The following is a 24,272-nucleotide window of genomic DNA, read 5'->3' as shown; positions in this document are numbered from 1 at the left end:
GAATTACATATGGCTTCTTCTTTCCCTGATGCAATTATTATGACTAAACTATCCATGCATTACACTCACAAAGGGAAAAAAGTGTGAATTTTGTCAGTGCATAGATAAACATTTGCTTCATTTTTAAATGCAAGGTGAAGAGTTAACATTTCTTAAAAAGGGTTTTGGTGTCATGTTGGAGATCGGGAATTCTAGAAAACATAAGTTTGCTTAAGAAACGTAGGCAGAGTCCTTTTATCAAGATCTGACTAAAAAAACTGCCTCCATAGATCAAAATCCATCATCATCAGTATGTCATGTTAATAAAACAACAAATCACAGGTACTGGGCATGAAAGGAATTACCGGTGAAGATCTAGTATGGCTATAATGGTTCCCTCAAACACTAAAATAAAATAAGAAATAAGGCAAGTGAAGCAGGCCTAACGCCCTAGCAAATCAATCCCTTTTTCATGTAAACTGTTTGTCAGGCTCAGCATTTCACTGCCTATCAATAAAGACGACTATTTAAAAAGTATACGCTCTACAGAAAATATCGTGCACAACTGTTTAATAAGACATAAGCATTTGATCTATCAAGTGGTTAGTCTGATCAGTTGATATGCAAAATAAAATTAATCCCATTCACCAATATTATTGTAAAATGTTTACATAACCCACATCACAGAAATTGACCCACTAAGCAAACTTCAAAAAGAAGAAAAAAAAAAAAAAGTTTAATGGAGACTTTCAAATTTATTTTTAAATTACAAGTGCAATTTTTGCTCATGTTCCTAGGCAGTTCAACAAGTCTCTATAAATGTTGCTATAATAGACATGAGAAGGGGTGGGGAAGGGTATTTAAAACAGAGTTGTTTCATAATCCTTATGAAGGTTACAGGATAAGATTTCATTTAAACAACTCAGAGGTAAGATATCTTAATCCAATCAATCATAGGCATGTGGCACTTAGACAATCTTTGCACAGAAAAGCTTAACAGTCATGCGAGGGCACGGTCATCTGGAACAAGGCAAATCTTTCACCACAAAGAGCAGTGAGGAAAAAGTAGGAGGCACTGCACTGGGACAGAACATCTAAAACTCCACAGAATACAACTCCAAGAACAAATACTTGCAGAAAAGAAAAGAATGTTTAACAATTTAAAAGAGTTTAGTGCTTGATTGCTGCTCCAGCATGACAGAAAAAAAGAAAGGTTAGCTTTATACACAGATGTATTTCCATCTTGGAAAGTGGGGGCAGGGGGGAGGATTGCTGAGAACATTGGCATCCCCAATAACTAGATACAGTATTTGTTACAGTATGGTAACCATCACTCTGGATATTTTATGTATGGGGAAATTTACCCTTAAGCGTCAAAACATTCAGTGAACATGGCTCCACTAGAAATAGCACTGGCATGCCTTTTTTAAGTCAATATGTGGGGCCTCATGCCAACACCAACTGAAAATAAAAAGGTATGAGATTTTGGTTTCACTTGCTTGCTTTATTTCTGTCCTATGAAAGCTCTTCTTCCTCCAACTCATCCATACATGAAACACGCAGACCTATGTAGGCCAATGCATGGCACAATGCCCCAAGTTACAGATATAGAAGTATATATATTTATATATATTATAAATGGTATATTGCAGCAGCTTTTTTGTTGCTATCGAGTTTGATGTACAAGCAGATTTTTTTTATGAATAGGATTTGTATCTATCAGGTCCCTCAAGCACATAAATGGTTAAAAATTCTCACACAGCTCAGCTACATGCCAGAGAAAACCTGGATATTATACAATGATCTCCACCAGGTTTGCCAAGCTTCTAACTGCAATGGATTTAAAATGATATGTGTGAGTAAATTGAGCTCTCTGTTGATTTAAAGTGCCCAGAGAAATAACTCTCCCAAAAAGAAGAAAAACAAAAATAATGCCAGTTACCACAGTCATCAGTAACATGGGTTCAACAGAATATGTAAAGCCTGTAAAAGTCAGGACACTGTCCACTTCATGGGAAATAACTATTTATAAAAAAAAAAAAAAAAAAAAAAAAAAAAAAGAAAAACGAAAAGAAAATAAATTTACAAGCAGTTATTTACGGTCATCAGCAAGTGCTTGCTGTACCACACTGCAAAAGGGCTTTACGAAAGGAGTGTCAAGAACACTTCTCCAGATTGAAAGATTCATCAGAAGCATAAAAAAGCCACAACTACCAGGAACCGCCCTCCTTAATGGCCCAAAGGAGTTAGACTGGACAAGCTGAGATGGGTCACAGGACATGGCCAAGGAGGAAGAACTGTCAAGAACACAGATGTCGGAGTATGAAGTCCTTCACAGCCTTTCCCTTTAAAAGAAAAACAATATTTTATTTTAATGCAGTAGCAGAACACAATTCCTATTTCACTCTAAATGCAACAAATTCTAGCAATTAGTTTTACAAGACTACATAAACTTTTTTCCAAACATTTATGAAGTGGATTGTACAAGTTTTGAAATACAGGTTAAACAGAATTAGACACTTCTATTTATGGTCATTACACAGAACACATACATAAAAGTAACATTATGTAATATCACAGCAACCTCTTATCTTTTTTTTCTCTTGTAGAGGCAGAAATGGAGGTTCCCATGCTTAACCCCTAACCATACATGGTGGCCACAGACCAGCGCAAAAAAAAAAAAAAAAAATTACAAAACAGCCGTGTCTTGTTGCTGGCCTGTTTTTTTACCAATACAGAAGAAGCCATTTACACCAACACCTTTCTCCTCAAAAGCCACATTTAAAACTGGAAGAGTTGCAATATACATTTACATTTTGCATGGTGATACAAACAAAAAAACTTGAGACAAGCACACAGTGCAATCTAAAAAAGACCAAATTGCATGATTGTGTATAAATAGAATGATAACAGTGATCTTATTTTTTTGTACCTTAATGCATTCAGGGTAAAACACCTTCTGCCGGTCCTTCCCCAGCCCCCCTCTTTATTCTCACCTGAGCCTGTTCTTGATCCAGCAATGTGCACGAAAGCAAAGGCTCTCTCCCTCATCATTGGCTCAGACACAACAGCAGGAGCCATTGGCTCTTTCTGCTGTCAATCACAGCTTGTGACGAGGCAGTGGGGGGTAAGGATGAGTCCTGCTGTGTCAATAGACAGTGAAGCTCTGAAGCAAGCCTGCATAAGTGTCCCCAGAGAAAGCCACTTGCTATAGGAGCACTCGTGGAGCGGGGATGAAGAGAAGCGTTGGCAGGGGTTGCAAGAAGAGAATCGGGGCTCCTCTGTGCAAAACCATTGCACAGAGCAGGCAAGTGTGACATGCTTATTTTAAAAGAGAAAAAAAAAAAAAAAAAAAAAGCTCTCAACTCCCTTGCTGTGCTCAAAACAGGTGCTCTCAACTCCATCTCATGCCAATCAAAAAAATAGCTACAATTCACACAGAGATATTTTGGATAGCATTAGGCTTGTTTTATTATTTTATTTCTTTGGGTATAAATGACTTGTCAGCTGGCTGTGCACACATACATCTTTTGGTTGCCAATAAAGATAGTTCCATAGTAGGCCAGGTTGAAAAAAACGACAAGTTCAACTGTGTGATTATATGTCAGTATTACATTGTATATCCCTGTATGTTGTGGTCAGGCGTTTATCAAATCGTTTTTTTAAACTATCGAAGCCCCCCCCCCCCGCCACCACCACCTGTGGAAGGGAATTCCACATCCTTGCCACTCTTACAGTAAAGAACCCTCTACGTAGTTTAAGGTAAAACCTCTTTCCTTCTAATTTTAATGAGTGGTCACGTGTCTTGTTAAACTCCCTTCCACTAAAAAGTTTTATCCCTATTGTGGGGTCACCACTGTGGTATTTGTAAATTGAAATGATATCCCCTCTCAAGAGAGAAGTTGTTCAGTGCTTGCAACCTTTTCTCATAACCAATATCCTCCAGACCCTTTATTAGCTTTGTTTCCCTCCTTTGTACTTGCTCCATTTCCAGTACATCCTTCCTGAGAACTGGTGCCCAGAACTGGACAGCATACTCCAGGTACGGTCGGACCAGAGTCTTGTAGAGCGGGAGAATTATCTTTTTATCTCTGGAGTTAATCCCCTTTTTTTAATGCATGCCCATATTCGGTTTGCTTTGTTAGCAGCAACTTGGCATGCCATTGCTGAACCTATCTACCCCCAGATATTTTTCAATCCTAGATTCCCCCAGTGTATAGATTGCATTCATATTTTTGCCACCCAAATGCATTATTTTACATTACAAACCTCATTTGCCATGTAATTGCCCACACGATTCATTTGTTCAGATCTTTTTGCAAGGTTTACACATCCTGCAGAAAAGTTATTGCCCTGCTTAGCGTCGTCTCTAAACTAGTAACCTACTGTTTATTTTTAAAATTCCATGTATTACTAAAGCACGGATAGAGATTCTTTGTAAAAACACACTTAAGATTCAAATCTTTCTACAGCAAATGTAATGACTCATTGGTAGCTTATAAGCATAGCCAAGTTTTATCTTTATTCTTAAAGCATGCTTGATGTTTTTAGACAGCAATTTTATCATCAGGAGCCTCCTGTTCGGTCACAAATCTCCAACTACATGCATGAGAGAATGACCATGCCCTATTTACCCATCACTGATGGGCAATATCCCTGGCCGACAGTGTGGCACAGAATTTAGGTGTCATTTACCTTGGGCAGAGCCTGGGGTTCTGGACATGCTGAAAAGGAAAGCTGTGCAGTAATAACTTGGAGGTGCCCACTATGAGTTAGCAGTGGCACCCTATGAACGTTTAACATAATGTCAAGGTTGTTTTTGCTACAAACTTTTTGCTCTAAAATGAGGGTGGCAAACCTATCTCCACCATTTTCAAGGCCCTTTAGACCACTATACACGATGACCTTGATCATCTTTTGTTCTTTTGGCACACAGTTCCTGGAGCTGGATTCAGAGGATTGGGAATAACCCATTCAACACCTGGTTTCCACCAGGGATAGATCAATACAATTTATAATTCTTCAAAGTCAATTTCACTCCCCAAAGATTACATAAAATGTTTCCCTCACACTCATCTGCATGCTGGCTCTGTTCGGAAGACCGTGCCACCTTCTTGCACGCTTTTTGAGAATTTCTAGGTGCATTCAGTTACTACCATCTCAGTACCCATACCCATCAATGTTTGTATATTAGGCCTGGTCCACTTATTAGCCATCTCCAGGGCCATGAGAACTTTGATAGGCTTGTTACCATTTTATGCTCCTAGGTCTATACTCCTTAAAATGAAAATCTCCTCAGGCCCCTGCCTTAGACTTCTGGAAGTCCATTGTTAATAAAATTATACCATTGTACAAATTTACATATGAATCTAGAGGATGTCCTGACAAATTCTTTTAGGTATGGAACATTTGAACGGAGTGGGGGGGGGGGGGGGGGGGGTGGTAAGGTAATACTGTCGTCTCAATGGAAATGCCCCCACAATTAGTGCCAACCTGCTTTTTATTATCCTAGAATATAGTATGCTGTGGGAGAGTTTCCTGTCATTCTTGAAACATACCAGAAGTATCATGTGAGGTTATCTTACGCTTTTGGTTGCCACTTACTTTAGTTGTGCGCTTGTTTGGTCTTGTTTTTGATTTAAAAAAGTCTGGGTATGTATGCCCAATAGGCTCTGTATTGTAACCTTACCATTTCTTAAAAATTCAATAAAAAGAATTAACCAAAAAATAAAATTTGAGGGTGGCAAGGATGGTGGGCTCTACCATCATTTTTTCTTACTATAAAGACTTTAGTGTATTTTGGAAGGACCAATTAAAGTGGAAGTTTTTTTAATCAAATGGCTGACAGGAAGGGTATGACAGAAGAGACCCTATTGGTCTCTTCTGTTTTGCCTGTCAGCTGTCATGTTCACTCATGTTAGAACATTTACAGCCCCCAAGCCATGCCACGGTGATGTGACTCCCGAGCGCATGCGCGGGAGTGGCCTATCAAGTGCCCAAAGGCACGGGACCCAGAAGGAAGACCAGGCAAAGATGAAAGCGCCGGGGTCCTGCCTGATCGGTCCTAGAGCTGCGCTGGAGGACGACACCATATGACAGGCAAGTCTGCCATAATCTACAAAAATCCCTGGAATGTATAATCACCTAGAAGAGATTGCTTTTAACAAACTTTTTTGCAGATACCTAGCAGTTTTTGCTCCGAAGAAAAAGGTTTGTGTGTAGAGTGAATCTGTATGGGAGTGATACATTCATCATTAATTAGCATCCTATTAGAAGTAATTAACCCTATAGAAATATGACCTCAAAAAAAAATTGTTGTAGAGGCTGCATAAAATCTGACTTGCATCTTGGCAAAAAAATAAAAATCAGCCAATCAGAAAAGCAGGAAACTACATTTCTGGGAAATTCTGTACACAGTTTTCAGTAGGCCTGCAGGATGCTGTATTGCATTAATTTTGAAAGAAAACAACGCTGCAGATTGCAGAGAAATGTTTGAAGCTATAACAGTTTGGAACCTGATGAGGTAACCATTAATAATGTTAAATATGTCCAAAGGGTAAACAAATAAATTTGTTTCATTACATTCTTCCTTTAAGGCTTACTATCTATCTCCATTATTTTGTATATACCTGTTGCCACGGCAGCTCTACAAGTGCTGCTGGTGTAGTTGTGGGGAGGCTGAAGATCTTTGATCGACTTGTGTACAGCCAGCCTGTCAGGTTTTTTCCACTCAATGCTGCCAGCTATAGCCAGCAACACAGTTTTTGTTTACTTAAGGCTCCCAGCTGTCAGAATACTATACTACATCTCCACATGTTCCATCCTACTCAAATGTGTTTGGGGGAATTGGGTCTGTCGCTCTCGTTCAGCCTGCTGGATGAAAAACATGATCGATGTATGGGCTTGCCTTGGCGTGCCCCCCCAGTGTAAGCCTCCCTGTTGGTGGCAAATAGTTTGTCTCAGCCATGTAAACTGATCTGGAAGAGAGCTTGTTCTTTTGGAAAAAAATAAATAAATAAAAAAAATAATAAAAAGCAGCTTTACTGGCTGGATTGTCAGATGAAAGAAAAAGAAAGCCTAAAAAAACAAATGCAGCCATCTAAGAATTGATAAGCTGCAATATAATAAAATGTATGTTTTTAGATTTAATATTGCTACTAAAAAAACAAAAACAAACACATGCCCAGGGTGTGCATATGTATGTAAATGAAGCTCATGCGACACGCGAGATATTGCCTCAAATGTCTGAGTGACAGCAATAATTCTAGCACCAGAGCTCATAGTTAATTCCAAACTGATAAACTGCGAAGGCTTATATAAAGTGTCACCAGAGATTTTTGGGTACCACTGCTTTTTGTGATATCACAGGCGCATTCAATTTTAGGGGGTTAGAGGGAATGTGGAGACCAACCCAGTCACCTCAAGAGATTGAAATGTCATGCCAGAGACTTCTTGATCCATAGGGACTGTGTGGATGGCTCATCTTTAAATCCAGATACCAATAAGACCACAGACAGACTAGAGACTACAGAAGACCATCAAATGTAAGGGAGACAGTGGGGTTGATATACTAAAGGCAAATATACTGTGCACTGCAACCACAAGTGCAGTTGCTCTAGATCTGAGGGGAAGCTCTGTTTATTTCTATCATCCAATCATGTGCAAGCAAAATTGCTGTTATGTTTCTTTTATTTGCATGTTTCTTTCAGATCTAGAGCAACTGCACTTGCAGCGCACAGACTATTTGCCTTTAGTAAATCAGCCCCAATGTTAGCAGGGTGTCAACATCCCAGAAGCACTTAATGGGGAACGGTCCATAGACCACAGGGTGTAGAATTCTTTACTGGTCAATGGACAATCTAGTTACCAACACCAAACAGCTTCAAGGCCCGATCAGGCTGAAACTTGCACTTGTTGGGCCCCACAGAATAGCTTTAGCTGCATGGTCCAGAAAGCCAACCCTCTCTAAGGAGGGTCATTTAAACATTGAGGATGCCAGGGAAAGGGATTAGGACAGACAAATCAAGGCAAGCAGGTTGAAGGTAATATATGGAGTCTGGCTTTCAACTTTTCAATTTATAAATGTCCCAAACTCCTGTAGGCAGCAGTATAACCCAAACTGCTTATGAAATCCTGTGCCCCTCAATGAATAATGGAGACATTTTTAAATTGCAATATAAAGCTTTTTGTTCTAGCATTCAGCTTTGTTTTTAGTTTTTACCTCAATTACATTAAACTTTCACAGCCCAAATATTTAACCCACCAAACCCAAGTCCTTGTCATTAGATATTGTGCCATGTTTGTTCTGCCCACACAGATCATACTGCCACTAAATTCCACATTCCTACATATTTTGCTCCTGCTGGTGCCAAAAAGATCAACATGTGATGAACAAGAAACACTTAATTGCAACTTCCCATCAGTTAAAGATGAAAAATGGAATGGTATAGTCTCAGTTCTAGGACTCCATATCAGTTTATCTGCAAGGGGTTTTTTATGTAAAGTAGATCTAAACCACAACTGGACAACATTTAGATTGCTAAAGCACAGCTATTAAAAACTGCTATTACAAGATATGGTTTTCATTTTAGCATTTTTGTGCTGTTTATGTCCTTCGCCCTCTGCGGCCACATCTATATGCATGCCACTGCATGGCAATGCTCTGGTATTTTGATCAAACATTACAGATTAAAGAGGAAGTAAACCCTGATGAGTTTACTTCCTCTTTCATTCCCTGCAAAGGCAAAGCATAATGGACTACTATGCATCGCATAGTAGTCAATTATGTGTCACTTACCTGACACAGGAGCCAGCGAAGTCACCGCGGTCCCCTGTAGTCCGGTGCATCCATCTTCTCTGTGGGTCTCGCCGCTCTGCCGCTGTCATTCGGTGATGACGCCACTCCGCACATGCGCACGGGAGCCGACACGCACGGCAGCTCCGTCGTTGAGAATGCCACGCTCAGTGCGCCTGCGCCGTAGACAGCGGTGCCTGTCTTCAGGCAAATATCTCCTAAACCGTATAGGTTTAGGATATATTTCTTGGACCTACAGGTAAGCCTTAATCTAGGCTTACCTGTAGGTCAAAGTGTGTTGTAAGGGTTTACAACCACTTTAAGTTATTGAAATTGATTTGATTTTAGTGGTTAGGTTTATGTCTATGTTAAGTATATTTGCTGTAACAGCCTGCCTTATCTCAAGGTTGCTATCAGTTATTGTGCATTGCACAATAAGGAATTTTACAAACCGGGTTGAGAGGAAAAAAAAAAAAAAAAAAAAAAAATAAAAATTTACAGGCGGTGAACCTATAGAACTACCTCAGAGCTTTCCCTAAGGGATTCTAGTCAAATGCTAGTGCTGAAGCTTTGCAAAAGATCTAAAATAAATGGATTCTCCCCAATCCACACCCACCTGCGCTGCACTACTGTATTTTGACAGCAGGACTCCTCTGCAGTACTGATCAGTGCTGCAGCTGGCAAGGTGCAATTGCGGTTTGCATAAAAATATACCAACAGTCCCATTCAAGAGGATTCAAATGGCTATAGACGGATCAAAATTCACCCAGTTTAGAAGAGAAAAACAGCCTTTTCCTGCCTCCTGTTTCCACTGCATTTGTTAAGAATCATCCACATCTGGTATACCAAATCACACACAGCCCCGGAAGCTGTGTAGCAGCATGTGTTCAATACGTCACCTTCATAGGTCATCACAGTCATGTGCCACTGCTGACCAATGAGTGTCTGCTTACTTCTAGGACAAAAGACCCTCTTTTGTGAGCTGGCACGACTGCACTGATCAGTGACCGTGTGCATTTTTACACATTATGCAGCTGCACAGCTTCTGGAGCAGTATACAGACTTACTTTACGTGCCAGTTCACACTGCATGCAGTCCAGTAGGTTTTCTGCATCAAAAACGCATGGATGGTAGGTTATAGGTTTTAAATGGCATAGTACACACCAGTGCGGTTAGTTTGAGCGCGTTCCAGAATAAAAAAATAAAAAATAGGATTTTTATAACAGCTTACCTGCAAAATCCTTTTTCTTTTGAGCTACATCACGGGACACAGACTCAGTAATTACTGGTGGGTTATACAGCATCACTAGGCGATTGGACACTGGCACACCCTAGACAGGAAGTTCAATCCCCCATATAACCCCTCTCCCTACTGTAAGCACCTCAGTTTTGTAGCAAAGCAATATAAGTGTATAAGAAGAGGGGAGGGATCTCTGTGTCCCGTGATGTACCTCAAAAGAAAAGGATTTTTACAGGTAAGCTGTTATAAAAATCCTATTTTCTCACGGGACAGACTCCGTAATTACTGGTGGGATGTCCCAGAGCAATGCTATCTGAGGGGAGGGGAACCCCACAACATAGGGTGTACTCAGACCTGAGGACCCTGTACCACTGCCTGCAGCACACTACGCCCAAAGGCGAAGTCCTCTTGCCTTCTCACATCCACCTGATAAAATTTGGTGAATGTATGGATTGATGACCAGGTTGCGGCCTTGCAGATTTGAGCCATGGAGACCTGGTGATGCACCGCCCACGAAGCACAAATAGCCCTAGTGGAGTGCTCCTTGATATGAAAAGGCGGAATCTTTTGCTTCAAACCATAAGCTTGAATTACTTGCCAAATCCATTTAGCATTGGTAGATTTTGATGCTGCCTGTCCTCTTAGGACCCTCTGGAAATACGAACAAAACATTAGTTTTGCAAACCTGAGCCGTCGCTTCCAGATAGGCTTTGACTGCTCTCACTACATCCAAAGAATGTAGTGACTTCTCTTCCGTAGAACAGGGATTTGGAAAAAAGGAAGGCAGAACAATATCTTGGTTTAGATGAAAACCTGAGACCACCTTCGGTAGAAAACTAGGATGAGGGTGCAACACCACTCTATCCTTGTGCATCATCAGATACAGTTCTTTACAAGAGAGGGCCTCTAATTCTGATACTCTTCTGACAGAAGAAATGGCCACCAGAAAAATTATTTTCCTTGTCAACAGAACTAAGGGAATCTGATGTATCGGTTCAAAAGGCTGCTTCTGTAAAGTTGACAGAACCAAATTCAAATCTCAGGGGTTCAGAGGCTTCCTAACTGGAGGATTAAGGCGCGTTACCCCTTGTATAAAGCTTCGGACCAAAGAATGTGAAGCAAGTGGACGTTGAAACAGAACCGATAAGGCCGAGACTTGGCCCTTGATGGTACTCAAGGCCAGTTTCATCTCTAACCCATTTTTCAGAAATTCGACGATTCTGCCTATGACATTTTCTGGGGTGCCAACCCCTGGATTCACACCAGGAGACATGCTTTCCAGACTAGGATAAATCATTCTGGAAGCTGGCTTTCTTGCATCAAGCTAGATATCACGGGGTCCGAAAGCCAGCGATTCTTCAGAATGTGGGTTTCAATAGCCAAACCGTTAAATTTAGCGTTTGTAAGGTAGGATGGAATACCGGTCCCTGGGATAGCAGGTCTGGATGGGACAGTAGGGTCCAAGGAGGGCCTACCGCCATCTTCACTATTTCTGCATACCAAGCTCTTCTGGGCCATGCTGGGGCACCAGAAGCACCAACTTTTCCTGCCTGCAAAGCAGTCTTGGCAGTAGCAGAATAGGAGGGAACACATAAATCAGAGAACTGATGCCATGGAGTAACCAACGCATCTGTCCCGCATGCAAGAGGACCCCTCAATCTTGACACAAAGTTGTCGACCTTGTTGATTAACCTGGACGCAAAGAGATCTACATCCGGACCACCCCCCCATCTCTGGCATATGGCCAAAAAGACATCAGGGTGGAGAGACCATTTCCCTGGCACGAACTGCTGGCGGCAAGTAGTTCGCCTGCCAGTTCTCTACCCCTGGAATGAAGACTGCCGATATGCATCGAATTTGAATGAAGCCACCATCTTCCCCAACAACCTCATACAAAAGACAAATAGAAGGACCCCTCTTTGCCCCGACTACCTGAATCAGTTCTCTCATAGCACTGATCTTTGCTTGGGGTAGGAATACCCTCTGCTGGGCTGTATCTATGACCAGACCCAAATACTCTTCTTCTTACTGGTTTTAAAGAAGACTTCTAAGTTGAGGACCCAACCTAAGCGTTCCAGGTAGTGGATTGTGGTGACCAAATTTTGGTCCAGGCGGGCTACCGACCGGTCTATCAAGAGCAAGTCGTTATACCTTGGGCCCTTAATCTGGCCAGAGGAGGGGCCAAGATCTTTGTAAGCACCCGAGGTGCAGTAGCTAGCCCGAAAGGCAGAGCTACAAACTGAAAGTGGCATTTTTCTAGCTTTGAAACGCAGGAACTTTTGATGAGCAGGGAAAATAGGTACATGCAGGTACGCATCCTTGATGTCTATTGATGCCAGAAGTTCTCCTTGTAGGATGGAGAGTACCGATCAGATCTATTCCATGTGAAAAGACCATATCTCTAGAAATCTGTTTAGATCTTTGAGATCTAGAATGGGTCTGACATCAGTTTGGCTTCGGCACCGTGAAAAGGTTTGAATAAAACCCCATCCCCTGCTCTTGCATGGGAACTACCATGATAACTTTTGGCGACAATAGTCGCTCCAACGCTAGGAGGAGAGATTTTTTTCTCTGGGTACATTTGATCTGAGGAAACGAGGAGAAGGGAATTCTCGAAATTCTAGTTTGTAACCTAGAGTTGTGGAGACCACCCATTTGTGCTGAAATTCCTCCTGCCAGAGCCCTGAGAACTTTAGTAGTCTCCCCCCCCCCCCCACTCGAGTGAGCGGGGGCGTCCCTTCATAAGGAGGTCTTAGTGTTTTGTCTTGAAGACCTTCTCCCACTTTTTGTCCCTGGGGTTGACTGAGTTTTAACCTTAGAGCCTGACGGAGGAGGCGGATGCACCTGGCACTGGAGGAAGAGCCCGTTTAAAGGAGGGACGTTTACTCCTTTTCTTGACTGGTAAAAGGGTGCTTTTCCCACTAGAGATCCTTTGGATATATTTTTTAGATTGTAAGCTCTAACGAGCAGGGCTCTCTGATTCCTCTTGTACCAAATTGTAATGTAAATGTAATGTCTGCCCTCATGTTGTAAAGCGCTGAGCAAACTGTTGGCGCTATATAAAACCTGTATAATAATAACCTGTATAATAATAATATAATTGTCCAAGTTCTCTCCAAACAGTTTTGCACCACGAAAGGGAAATCCCGCCAGGAGTTTCTTACATGGTGATTCGGCTGACCAATTTTTCAGCCACAAGATTCTACGCATGTGTACCAATCCAAGCGTAAGGCGAGAGGTCTGAAGGATAGAATCTGATCGCATCAACAGCAAAACACAGAGCCGCTGGAAGGTTAGCTAACCCCCGGGCTTGCTGTTCAGGTAAGGCTTTAAGCACCTGTTTAACATGGTCTCTCAAATATTGACAGACTCCAATTGCTGCCAAAGCAGGTTGTGCTACTGAACCTACCAAGGAGAAAAACATTTTTTAATAGGAATTTTATTTTTTTTATCAGTTGGATCCCTAAGCATCTGAGCGTTGTCAACAGGACAGGATTTTGTTTACGGAGGAAATGGCAGCGTCAACTGCCGGTATACCCCACCTGTTAGTACATTTTTCCTCCATAGGATAAAGTGTAGAAAACTTTTAGAAGGAAAAAATTATCTGGTGATCCCACTCAGAATAGAGGAGATTTTCCAGCAAACCATGAACAGAAAAAGCATGAGCAGTTTGAGGAGGTTTCAGTGAACCCAGAGAAAAAGTGGGTTCTATAACTGACTCAGGTACAGGTAACAAACGTGGAACGGACCAATCCAGCAAGAATTTGCACCAACATTTTCTCATCCCGAGAAGCTGAAGAGGGCCCTTCTCTACTAGATTCCTCAGAAGTGGAATCATCAGTTTCCTCCCGATCCTCTGAGGGGGATTCCTCTCCTTTATCCCAGAGTTCCTCAGTCTGAGGGTCCTGGGTGACAGAGGGGGGCCTAGTGCGTTTTCTTCCACTGAGTGAAAATGCGATTAAGGCCACTAATCTTTCCTCTAAACTATTTATGGTTGAGGGAAAAAACCTCCTGTGTAATGTACAAGGGCTGAAGTGCCAAAAGCAGCTGCAGCCCCTGAGCCCGACAGCTCTCCCTGGCCAGCCTTCCCGGGTCCTGCAGGGGGGGGGGGGGAGGTGCTGCAGAGGGGGTCCTCAGAGCCTGAAGGGAACCCCTTAGAGCCCCTATTCTTCGGGGTACTTGTACCTTTCACCCATAGTGCAAAGCAACAAAAGGTAGAGATACCACACAAAAAAATGCACTGACTGCTGAACCCTGTAGTTCAGCAACTGCCACTGCTACTTAACCACTTCCCACCCGGCCAAAGCACATATACGGCCGGGTGGGAGCCGTCTACTCCTGATAGGACGTTCAGGAACGTCCATCAGAAGTAGCGGGATCGCGCGCCCGCGCAGCGGCGCAATCCCGATGCGCCCGTGTCACCCGGACACGGCGCATCTCAGATCGGCAGGAGGGCTCTGTGATTGACCCTCCTGATCACATGACGGCCATGTCCAATCACCGTGGTCATGTGATGTAAACAAACAGCCGGTTGCTAGGCAATCGGCTCCTCCTCTCCTCACACAGAAGTCATCGCTGAGGAGAGGAGAGCAGATCGCTGCAGCCAGCTGATGATCAGTGAGTATGAGATGTTTTTTACAGCTTTTTACTCACTGATCACCAGTCTAGTGTGCACACAAAACACCACACAGTAAACACACCACACAGTATAAACACAATGTCCCCACACATGTCCCCAAATAATAAAAACATGTCCCTAATAATAAAAACATGTCCCCCACATATGTCCCACTAAAATCACATGTCCCAATGATTATCTGCACACATATGTACGTGATCACCTGCACACATATGTACATGATCATTTGCGTACATATGTCCGTGATCACACAAACCAATTATTATACACTTAACGGAATTTTTTTTACCAAAAACATGTAGCAGAATACATTTTGGCTTAAATTTATGACAAAATTTAATTTTTTGGATTTCTTTTAAAATAGAAAAAAGAAAATATTGGTTTTTTTTTTCCAAATTTCCGCTTTTTTGCGCTTATATCGCAAAAAATAAAAAAACGGAGTCGTGAATAAATACCACCAAAATAAAGCTCTATGCGTGCGAACAAAATGATAAAAATTTCATTTCGGTACAGTGTAGCATGACTGCGCAATTGTCACTGAAAGCGCTAGAGCGCTGAAAGCTGAAAATTGGGCTGGGAAGGAAGGGGGCGAAAGTGCCCTGTATTGTAGTGGTTAAGACTCAGTAAATGCTGCCTGGGAATGCCTGTATCTCCCACACTCACATGCGCCTGTCAGCTCTGTTTCCCTCCATAGGCTATGTGCATCTGAAAGAGTGCACTTTAAAGCCTGTGTAGCCTAGTTCTCCACCCCCTCCGACCACTTCCGCCCCCCCCCCCACTCGTTTTTTAAAAACGAGTGTTTCCCGCGCGAGCAGAGGCTCTAACCCTGCTGGCAAGCATGGAGGGGGAGGCTGGGAGAGGGAAGGGCCGGTGGATGTAAAGCCGCTGCAATGGCAGCGAATGGGCGGACGGTGGCAGGGTATATTACCGCTCTGCCCAGGCCTGTCTCAGCCCCCTAATCCGTGGATGGAGAATCCCAGAAGGAAAAAAACCTTACCTTCATCCTTCCTGGAGCATGGCTGGAGGAGCATGGGGTGTGGACATCAAGCAGACAGGTCAGGCATGAAAAGGTATGTGCTCTTGGCAGCCCCTGGTGGCGACTATAGGCATAGCATACATTTACTTAAAAGGAGAAAACCTACTAGAATTAGAAAAATTCTTGAGGAGTCTCCCTTACCTTATCCAGCAGCAGGGTCTGCATAACAGACCCAATCTTCACCTCTCATGGTGGGCTCCATTAGGAAAAAAAACCTTCAGAGACTGGGGCCCCCTTGAATAGGGGGATCCGTAGTTCTGGGCCCGTAAAGCCCTCTGCCAGGTATATGGCAAAAAAAAAAAAAAAAAAAAACTGGATCCCAGGGTCCAGCTCTCAAAAAAAAAATTATAAAAAAAAAAAAAAAAAAGTATATATATATATATATATATATATATATATATATATATATATATATATATATATATATATTTATTTATTAAAAAATAAAAAGAGTTACAGGTAAATCTTGTTTCTTCAGACACGAGGCTCGGGTACCATCCAATTTGGTCTGGAAAAGACACGTTGAATGGATCCGGTCGCATAGCTGGCCCCAGTAAGGATATTCCAGCGGAACTCAGCACAGCATATCTTTACTTATGACCAACACCTAAGACACTGGCGAAAAAACCGAGGTACCTCCAGTAAGGGGGAGGGGTTATATGGGGATTGAACTAGGGTATGCCAGTGTCCAATCACCTAGTGATACCCTATAACCCACCAGTAATTACTGAGTCTGTGTCCCGTGATGTAAGAGAAAGAAAAAAAAATGCATTTTTCTGAACTGTACTGGAACACAGTAAAAATGCACTGGAATTCACAACGGACTGGCACATGTCCTTATTTAAAGGTGAAGAAAAAGCGGTGAAGCCCATCAAAAACACATGTAGAAAAGCATCTGGAACCCACCCGGACTGCATTTCTATGGTGTAAACTGGCCCTAAGTGTACTGATTATACCAGCAGATGTGGGCAACGAATGATTCAAAGTAAATCAAGATAAGTGCAGTGGGGACAGGAGGAGTAAGGAGGCTGTTAGAAATTACCAAATTTCTTTTGTATAAAAAAAAGGTGGAGATGCATTTTAATGCATTTTTTTAACCACCTGGCGTCACAGTTCTTCTCAACTAGCAGGAAGAATTCCTGTAGAATGCACAAACTTTTTTCAATAAGATAACAAGTATCATTAAAAAGTGATTGTAAAGTCAGGTTTTTTTATCTTAATGCATTCTATGCATTAAGATAAAAAGCCTTGTGTGCAGCAGCCTCCCCCAGCCCCCTGAATACTTACCTGAGCCCTATCTATATCCAGCGATGTCCACGAGTAAAACTGGCCATTTGAGACTCTCCTGCCTGAGATCGCAACGCCATTTGCTCCCGCTGCTTTGAAACGTATCCAATCAGGAGAGTGGGCAGGGCCAAACCACATCTTCGTGTCTGAATGGATAGGCAGAGCAGTCGCTCAGCTCCGATGCCCCCATAGCAAACTGCTTGCTGTGGGGGCACTCACCAGGAGCACCGAAGAGGAACCCGAGAAAAGCATCTGGGCTGCTCTGTGCAAAAATTAATATATACACACACACACACATACTATATATATATATATATATATATATATATATATATATATATATATATATATATATATATATATATATATATATACACACACACACACACACACACACACACACACACACACACATTACATACATTACATACATACATATACAAACACGCGCAAGTGGAACTAAATACATAATTTACAAAATTGTGACGCAAGCAGCTCTTTACTGCAGAAGGCACATGCTAAGGCTCTTCTACAATAAGACGCTTACCTACCTGCTCGCAGTCTAATGAATGCAAACTGAGCTGCGCATGCACAGCATCACATTCTGGTAGTGCAAGATTCCAAGGTGCATGCGTGAGTCAATGTCACCCCTGATGGCCAGTCCAGAGGCTTAAAACCTGGCACCCCGATGTAGCTTGGGGTGAAGATCATAGTAGCCAGTGGGGAATATAACTATAGCATTGCGGGAAAGAGGCGGAAAATCTTTTTTGGGGTTTAGTTCCAATTTAACAGTTTCAAGCCAGCAAAAAAAATTGTAATGTAAATTCATAGGAGTGAAGACAGTACAGGTGCAATTGCATGTCATCGATTCTTTGTGCACTGTTGTGCATCTGTTACACTGAAGACATTCGTAAAAAGGTGTAGAACACAGGACTGCATAAATAATAAAAAAACAAAAACAAAAAAAAACACCAAACACACACACACACACACACACACACACACCCCCCCTGCAATTTAATTACAAAATGATCTTACATATATATTACCTGTGGTCAATTTACGGTCAGTACCCTGGCTGGAATCTGGCAGTTTCTTCAAAAATTAACTCCTTCAGTGTCTCCTTGGGCAAGTCATCTAGCTCCATTTCAAACTTAAAAGGTGCCTCAGCAACAGGCTAAAGTAGAAAGGAGGGAAAAAAAAAAAAAAGTCACTTGTGGAACTATAAATCCTAATCACCAAGCAATAAAGATGTCCGAGGGGGTCGCAAATTATACTGTTACAGCAGGGTTCAAAACTACAGTAAGAAACCTGTGACAATGAGGACTACCACTTGCAATTTAATACATGTTTAAAAAGAACCAGTCACAAAAGAAATATAGAAGCTATGATTGTTGAATTGTTTATGATAAAAGCTCCAGAGTAATTTTTATTTCAATACCTCACCACTGACCAAGAGCAGGCATGTCCATATGATGATGCAGGAGATGTGCTCATTGTAATTCAGTAGGCAGGGCTGACACCACTTGCTAAGAACTTCAGAGCTGTGTTATGTATAAGAGGAAGGTAGAAGGTTTCTGGCGCATCATTTTTTTTTTTCAATACCTGCATAATTTAAAGAACTAAAACATGCAGATGTGTAAATATATTGAGATTTTATTTGTCCCCCATTTTGCCTTAACCTACACTTAGTGAAACAAAAATAAGAATCTTAGTGCTGGAGCCTGCCAAAAAAAGCAGGTGATCAATGGAAGCTCCTATATTCCTTTACATACAGATTCCTTAGAATTTTAAAATCCTTACCATTTAAAACAATACAAAATGTATGCAAAAGATTTAAAGATATAACCTGAAAGCTCAAAGCCAATGCATTAAGCCCTCGTTCACACTGAACACTGCTTTTGAGGCGTCCTGAAGACGTGATACGAAACGTACGTCGAGGCGTGCCTGGTTACGCAATCCTACCTCACCTCCAGTCCCTCTGGTTGTCAGCGGTGGAACGCAGGCCCAGGAATTACCAGAGTGTATTCTCCATTGCAATTACCAGTACACTAGCCCCAGTGTCGGCCATAGGCACTACTGAATGTAAGCAGCCATTTGGCTTTTTGTTTTTTCTATATTTTTTTAATTAAAAAATGGGATTACACCATTTCGATGTTTGCATCTTTCTTGCATAACACTCCGGCTGTTATCGCTGGTGGAGACGTGGTGGCCATTCCCCACATGGTTCATTTTGGTTATGATGGCAAGCAATTTCTTGCACAAGGCTTATTTGACCTTTTTCTAACCATTAAGGTCAACATCTTCTGGTAAGGAGACATCCATTTTTAGAACACATTTGGGTGTCCAGTACAGCTGGTGGAGGTGGTTCATTTTCACAGTGGAAGCAATTATTTTGCATGTGTTTATCTACACTTCGGATTGGAATTTGCACAGAGAACACTTTTTCCAGGTTCGCACAAAGTTCATGCATAGGACTTTATAAATCTTTATGATTGGACTTTCATTACTGCTTATAGCACCACTGTACGTTAGATTTTTTGAAACATTTGGGCGATTTCAGTTTATTTCTAATTGGGAAATCAAGTTGACACTTGTGAATAATTATAGTCACCATTGTTATTTATCACTGAGTAGTGGTAACATATCCATTCCAGCGCCCCCCCCTCACCATACTTATCACATTTATTCTAGATTTTCTTGCACAAGGGTTAGCAGATTTAGTTTTATTTTTCACTTTGTATGTAGATTATTCATTTTTTTTTGGTGCGAGGTTCAAATTTTTCACTCTTTAAATCATAATCACAACAGAAACTAACCAAATGACCCTAATCAAAAGTTTACATACCCCAGTTCTAAATATCGTGTATTGCCCCCTTTAAGATCAATGACAGCTTGAAGTCCTTTGTGGTATTTGAGTATGAGGCTCTTTATCTTCTCAGATAGTAAAGCTGCCCATTCCTCTTGGCAAAAAGCCTCAAGTTCCTGTAAATTCTTGGGATGTCTTGCATAAACTGCAGGTTTGAGATCTCCCCAGAGTGGCTCAATGATATTGAGGTCAGCTGATGAATGCAAATGTTACTCCAGTATTTGATAACATACGCCATTCATCTTGCCATCAATTTTGACCAAATTTCCTGTGCCTTTGTAGCTCACATCCCAACACAGCAGCGATCCACCTCCGTGTTTCACAGTAGGAATTGTGTACCTTTCATCATAGGCCTTGTTGACTTATCTCCAAAATGCAGCGTTCATGGTTGCGGAAAAAAAGCTAAATTTTGGTCTCATCACTGTAAACTGCCAGAAGGTTTGAGGCTTGTGTCTGTTTGGTGTATTGTAAGCAGGATACTTTGTGGCATTTGCATAGTAATGGCTTTCTTCTGGCAACTCGACCATGCAGTCCATCTTTCTTCAAGTGCCTCCTTATTGCTAACCTTGAAACAGCCACACCACATTTTTTCAGAGTCCCATATTTCACCTGAAGTTATTTGTGGGTTTTTCTTTGCATCCTGAAGAATTTTCCTGGCAGCTGTGACTGAAGTTTTAGTTGGTCTACCTGACCGAGGTTTGGTTTCAACAGAACCCCTCATTTTTCCACTTCTTGATTAGAGTTTGAACAATGCCGATTGGTAGTCTCAATTCCTTGGATATCTTTTTATATCCCTTTCCTGATTTATACAGTTTAAACCATCTTCTCCCGCAGATCCTCTGCCAATTTTTTTTTCCTTACCCCATGACTCAGAACCCAGAAACATCAGTGCAGCACTGGATGAAAGGAGCAAGGGTCTGTCAGGAGTCCACAAACTCACTGACCATATATATATATATATATATATATATATATATATATATATATATATATATATACATATACACATATATATATATATATATATATATATATATATACACATATATATATACATATACATACATACACAGATATATATATACACATATACATACATATACACACTTTCAAGCAAACCGCTCACAGGTGAGGATGGTTACCTTCAATAGCCAAACACCTTTGTGTCAACTTTCTTGCATGTTATCAGGCCAAAATCACCAGGGTATGTAAACTTATGGTCAGTGTCATTTGGGTAGATTATGTTGCGATTATGCTTTAAAAAGAGCAAGCACAGTTGATTAATAAATGGCTTCAGCCAAACACTAAGTGAAAAATGTTTTTCTATTCTCATTCATATTCTCTGAAATATGGCCAAGGAATCAAATTCTGCCAGGGTATGTAAACCTATGAGCACAACTTGCCTCAGATCTTTTCTGCAGAATAGAAGAAGAGTAGATGAAAACATTGGCGTCTTAAATCTGAGCATTTCATTATCGTCTGAGAAGACAACTGATATTCATCTGGAATGTTACACAATCTGCCAATGATATTTTTTCCTTTTATTTACAATATGGGTTTATTTCACCTTTTTTTCGACAAAGGCTTATAGAGCTGCTGAGAAATGCTAGTGTCAGTTTTTTCCCCCCTAAATCATGTTATAAAAATCAAGAGGTGAAATGTATTGCCATGGCTATCTTGGCAATTTTTAAATAAATATTTTTAATTTTTAAATAAATAATGAATGGCATTAAGACCATTTATTGTTTTAGAAGCAAAGATTCCTCCATGTATAGGCCAACAAACCTGTTAGACTGGTTCATGAGCTTAGAGCAGGAAGGGATTACAGGAAGTTAAATGTAGTAGGTATTTTTTCAAAGGTGTTAGCTGGTTTCTGGAACTTGGGCTCTGAGTACCTGCAAATGAAGTAGAGGGGTGTGATTATTCGGAACCCCTCCATAGACCTCCTGTGTTGTGGGAAGAGAACGCTCCTGCCACCCACGGAATTGCCGATAACAATGTCAAGACCAAGTAGACCCCCAAAGGTTAAACAAGTAAAATCTACCTGTATGCAGCATCAGCATTTCATGCACACAGCCAAGTGCTCTGTACAGTTATACAGATATCAGTATGAAAAGGATACACAAGTTTAGATATTTGCAATAAGTCCTCACAACTGAAACATAAGGCTCCAGAGATTTGTTCAAGGAAATGGGGACCAATCCAGCTGGTGGAGGGATCCCTTTTGAGAGAAAATACACATTCTAACATGAGCAGACAGATTAGTCGCCAAGGGTAAAACCAGCCAATTCAAAAGATTTAAAGAGGGGTTCTAGATGCCCATCAGCAAAATCCCGAAAGGTCAGCATTCCCCAAACCAATTGAATGGTGTGCTTGTTGAGGTGAATTACTAGTACACATACAGTGGAAACAGACTACCCGTTTACCAATTACCTCTAAAAAGGAGAAAAAAAAAAAAATAAGTCAGAACTCAGGGACTTCCAATCCGGATAGATATCAATATTAAAGAGCAGGTGAAATGGTAGTGAAAAGCTATTTGAAGCTGTAGGATGCCTAACAGGCTCAATGCAACAGAACATGGGATCCTCCAGAAGCCGCATAAAATGCACTGAATCATGGGTTGTACAATGCTCTATAAATTGTGATGGCAGGATTTTTTTCTACTCACCATAAAATCCCTTTCTCTGAGTTCATTGACGGACACAGCACTTTTAGTCTTGACCTTAGGGTCGCCACCTTCAGGAGTAGGACTAGGCAGAAAAAAAAACCTCCACACAGCAACAAGCACACCACCACCTAATGTTCTCAAACAGTGGCTTCTGGAGTACTGAGAGCACCAGGTTCAGAATCCATGGAGGCATTGAGACGTGCCCTACCGCAGGCAAATGAGACGAAAAACTTCCAGATGCAGCAGCCCCTCCCCCTGATCCAGCAACTGACGGCTGAGGTAGTCCGCTTGTCAGTTTTCTATGCCTGGAACAAACAGCTGAAAGTCGGCACGTGAAGCTCTGCCCACTGCAGAATGTGAGACCTCCTTGTCAGTCTCTCCCTCCCCCCGATGATTGACGCAAGCCACTGCCATGGCATTGTCCGACTGACTCCTGACCAGATGACCACGCAGCAGCTGCAACCAAGTGGAGAGGCATCTGATCTTGCGCAACTCCAGAAAGCTGATCGATAGGCGGGACTCCTCCGGCGTCCAGAGGCCCTAGGCCAAAACGAAAGCCCAAAACTCCCTCCCGGCCAGTCACGCTGGCATCTGTCCTGATCACCATCCAATGGAGAGGAAGAAATTACTTCCCAGACCATAGAGCCTGGGACCGTAGCCACCAAAGAAGTGAAGACCAGGTTAGATCGCCCACATGGAACCGACAATCCAGAGATGCCGGGGATTGGTCCCATTTGGATAAGATCTCCCTCTGCAAGACTCGAGTGTGAAACTGAGGCCCAGAACTCGCGTGCAAAAGCGCAGCGATGGCCACTTGCGGGACAGCAGCAACCGCACTGTGGAGTGAAGGGTCTGCAGTTTGATCGGCAGGAGAAAAACCTGAAGGAGCGGTAAACACACCGCTCCTTCACCGCTCCAAAGAAGCTGCTGGCAGGACTTTTTTCTGACGTCCTGCCAGCGCACCGCTGTAGTGTGAAAGCCCTCGGGCTTTCACACTACACACAATAGTGCAGCTTCTTTAGGGCGTTTTGCAAGCGCTATTTCTAACGCTATAGCGCCTGCAAAACGCCCTGGTGTGAAAGGGGTCTTAAGGCTGCTTTCACACTGGAGCGAGCAGGCGTTGATGGTAAAACGCTGCCAGTTTTAGCGGGGCACTTATAAGTCAGCTAGCGGCCCAGGAAGGGGTTAAATATGCCCGTGAAGCGCCACTGCCAAATCGCATTGCAGGTGCTTCGGCAGCGGTGTCCATTCACTTCAATGGGCAGGAGTGGTGGAGGAGCGGTATACACCCCTCGAAAGATGCTGCTTGCAGGACTTTTTTTTTTAACGTCCTGCCAGCACATCTCAGTGTGAAAGCACTCGGGGCTTCCACACAGACTGCAGGGGAGCCGTTTTGCAGGCACTTTACAGGCGCTTTTTTAAAGCGCCTGAAAAACGCCCCAGTGGGAAAGGTGTCTAACTGTTAGATTTTATGAGATGAAGTGAAAAAAAAAAAAAATAAAAAAAATAATCGGCCTAACCTATCGGTCCCAAAAAAAAAAATCGGCATCATATATCGGCCATGACGATTTCTAAATATCGGTATCGGCCAGAGAAAAACCCATTATCGATCGACCTCTAGTAGAAACCCAAAACCTTTCCAAATCTGCTACAGAACTATCACCCCCCCGTAGAAACAAGTCCAGTACCGGCCCAAAACAAGGCCTGGCTGACGAGATAGGAGAAAAAGAAAAAAAAACACACCTGTCTGGGGGACAAGA

General features: G+C 42.1%; 1 protein-coding gene across 1 annotated transcript in view; it reads right to left on the bottom strand.

Moving 5' to 3' along the window:
- Positions 1-532: 532 nt before the first annotated feature.
- The window catches only part of MAPK1 (mitogen-activated protein kinase 1), a 146,746-nt gene continuing 123,006 nt past the window's right edge, over positions 533-24,272 (bottom strand). Inside the window, exons 8-9 of the mRNA XM_077461641.1 lie at positions 18,025-18,152; positions 533-2,324 (exon numbers count right to left, since the gene is read on the bottom strand). Of these exons, the coding sequence (XP_077317767.1) occupies positions 18,042-18,152 (111 nt within the window). The 3' untranslated portion in view covers positions 533-2,324; positions 18,025-18,041. The remainder of the gene's footprint in view (positions 2,325-18,024; positions 18,153-24,272) is intronic.

The sequence above is a fragment of the Lithobates pipiens genome, unplaced genomic scaffold (genome assembly GCF_037356315.1).
Source record: "Lithobates pipiens isolate NorthernLeopardFrog02 unplaced genomic scaffold, aLitPip1_a1.2 Scaffold_3, whole genome shotgun sequence".
NCBI lineage: Eukaryota > Metazoa > Chordata > Amphibia > Anura > Ranidae > Lithobates > Lithobates pipiens.
The sequence above is the reverse complement of the archived record's forward strand: the minus strand, read 5'-3'. Positions and strand labels throughout refer to the sequence as shown.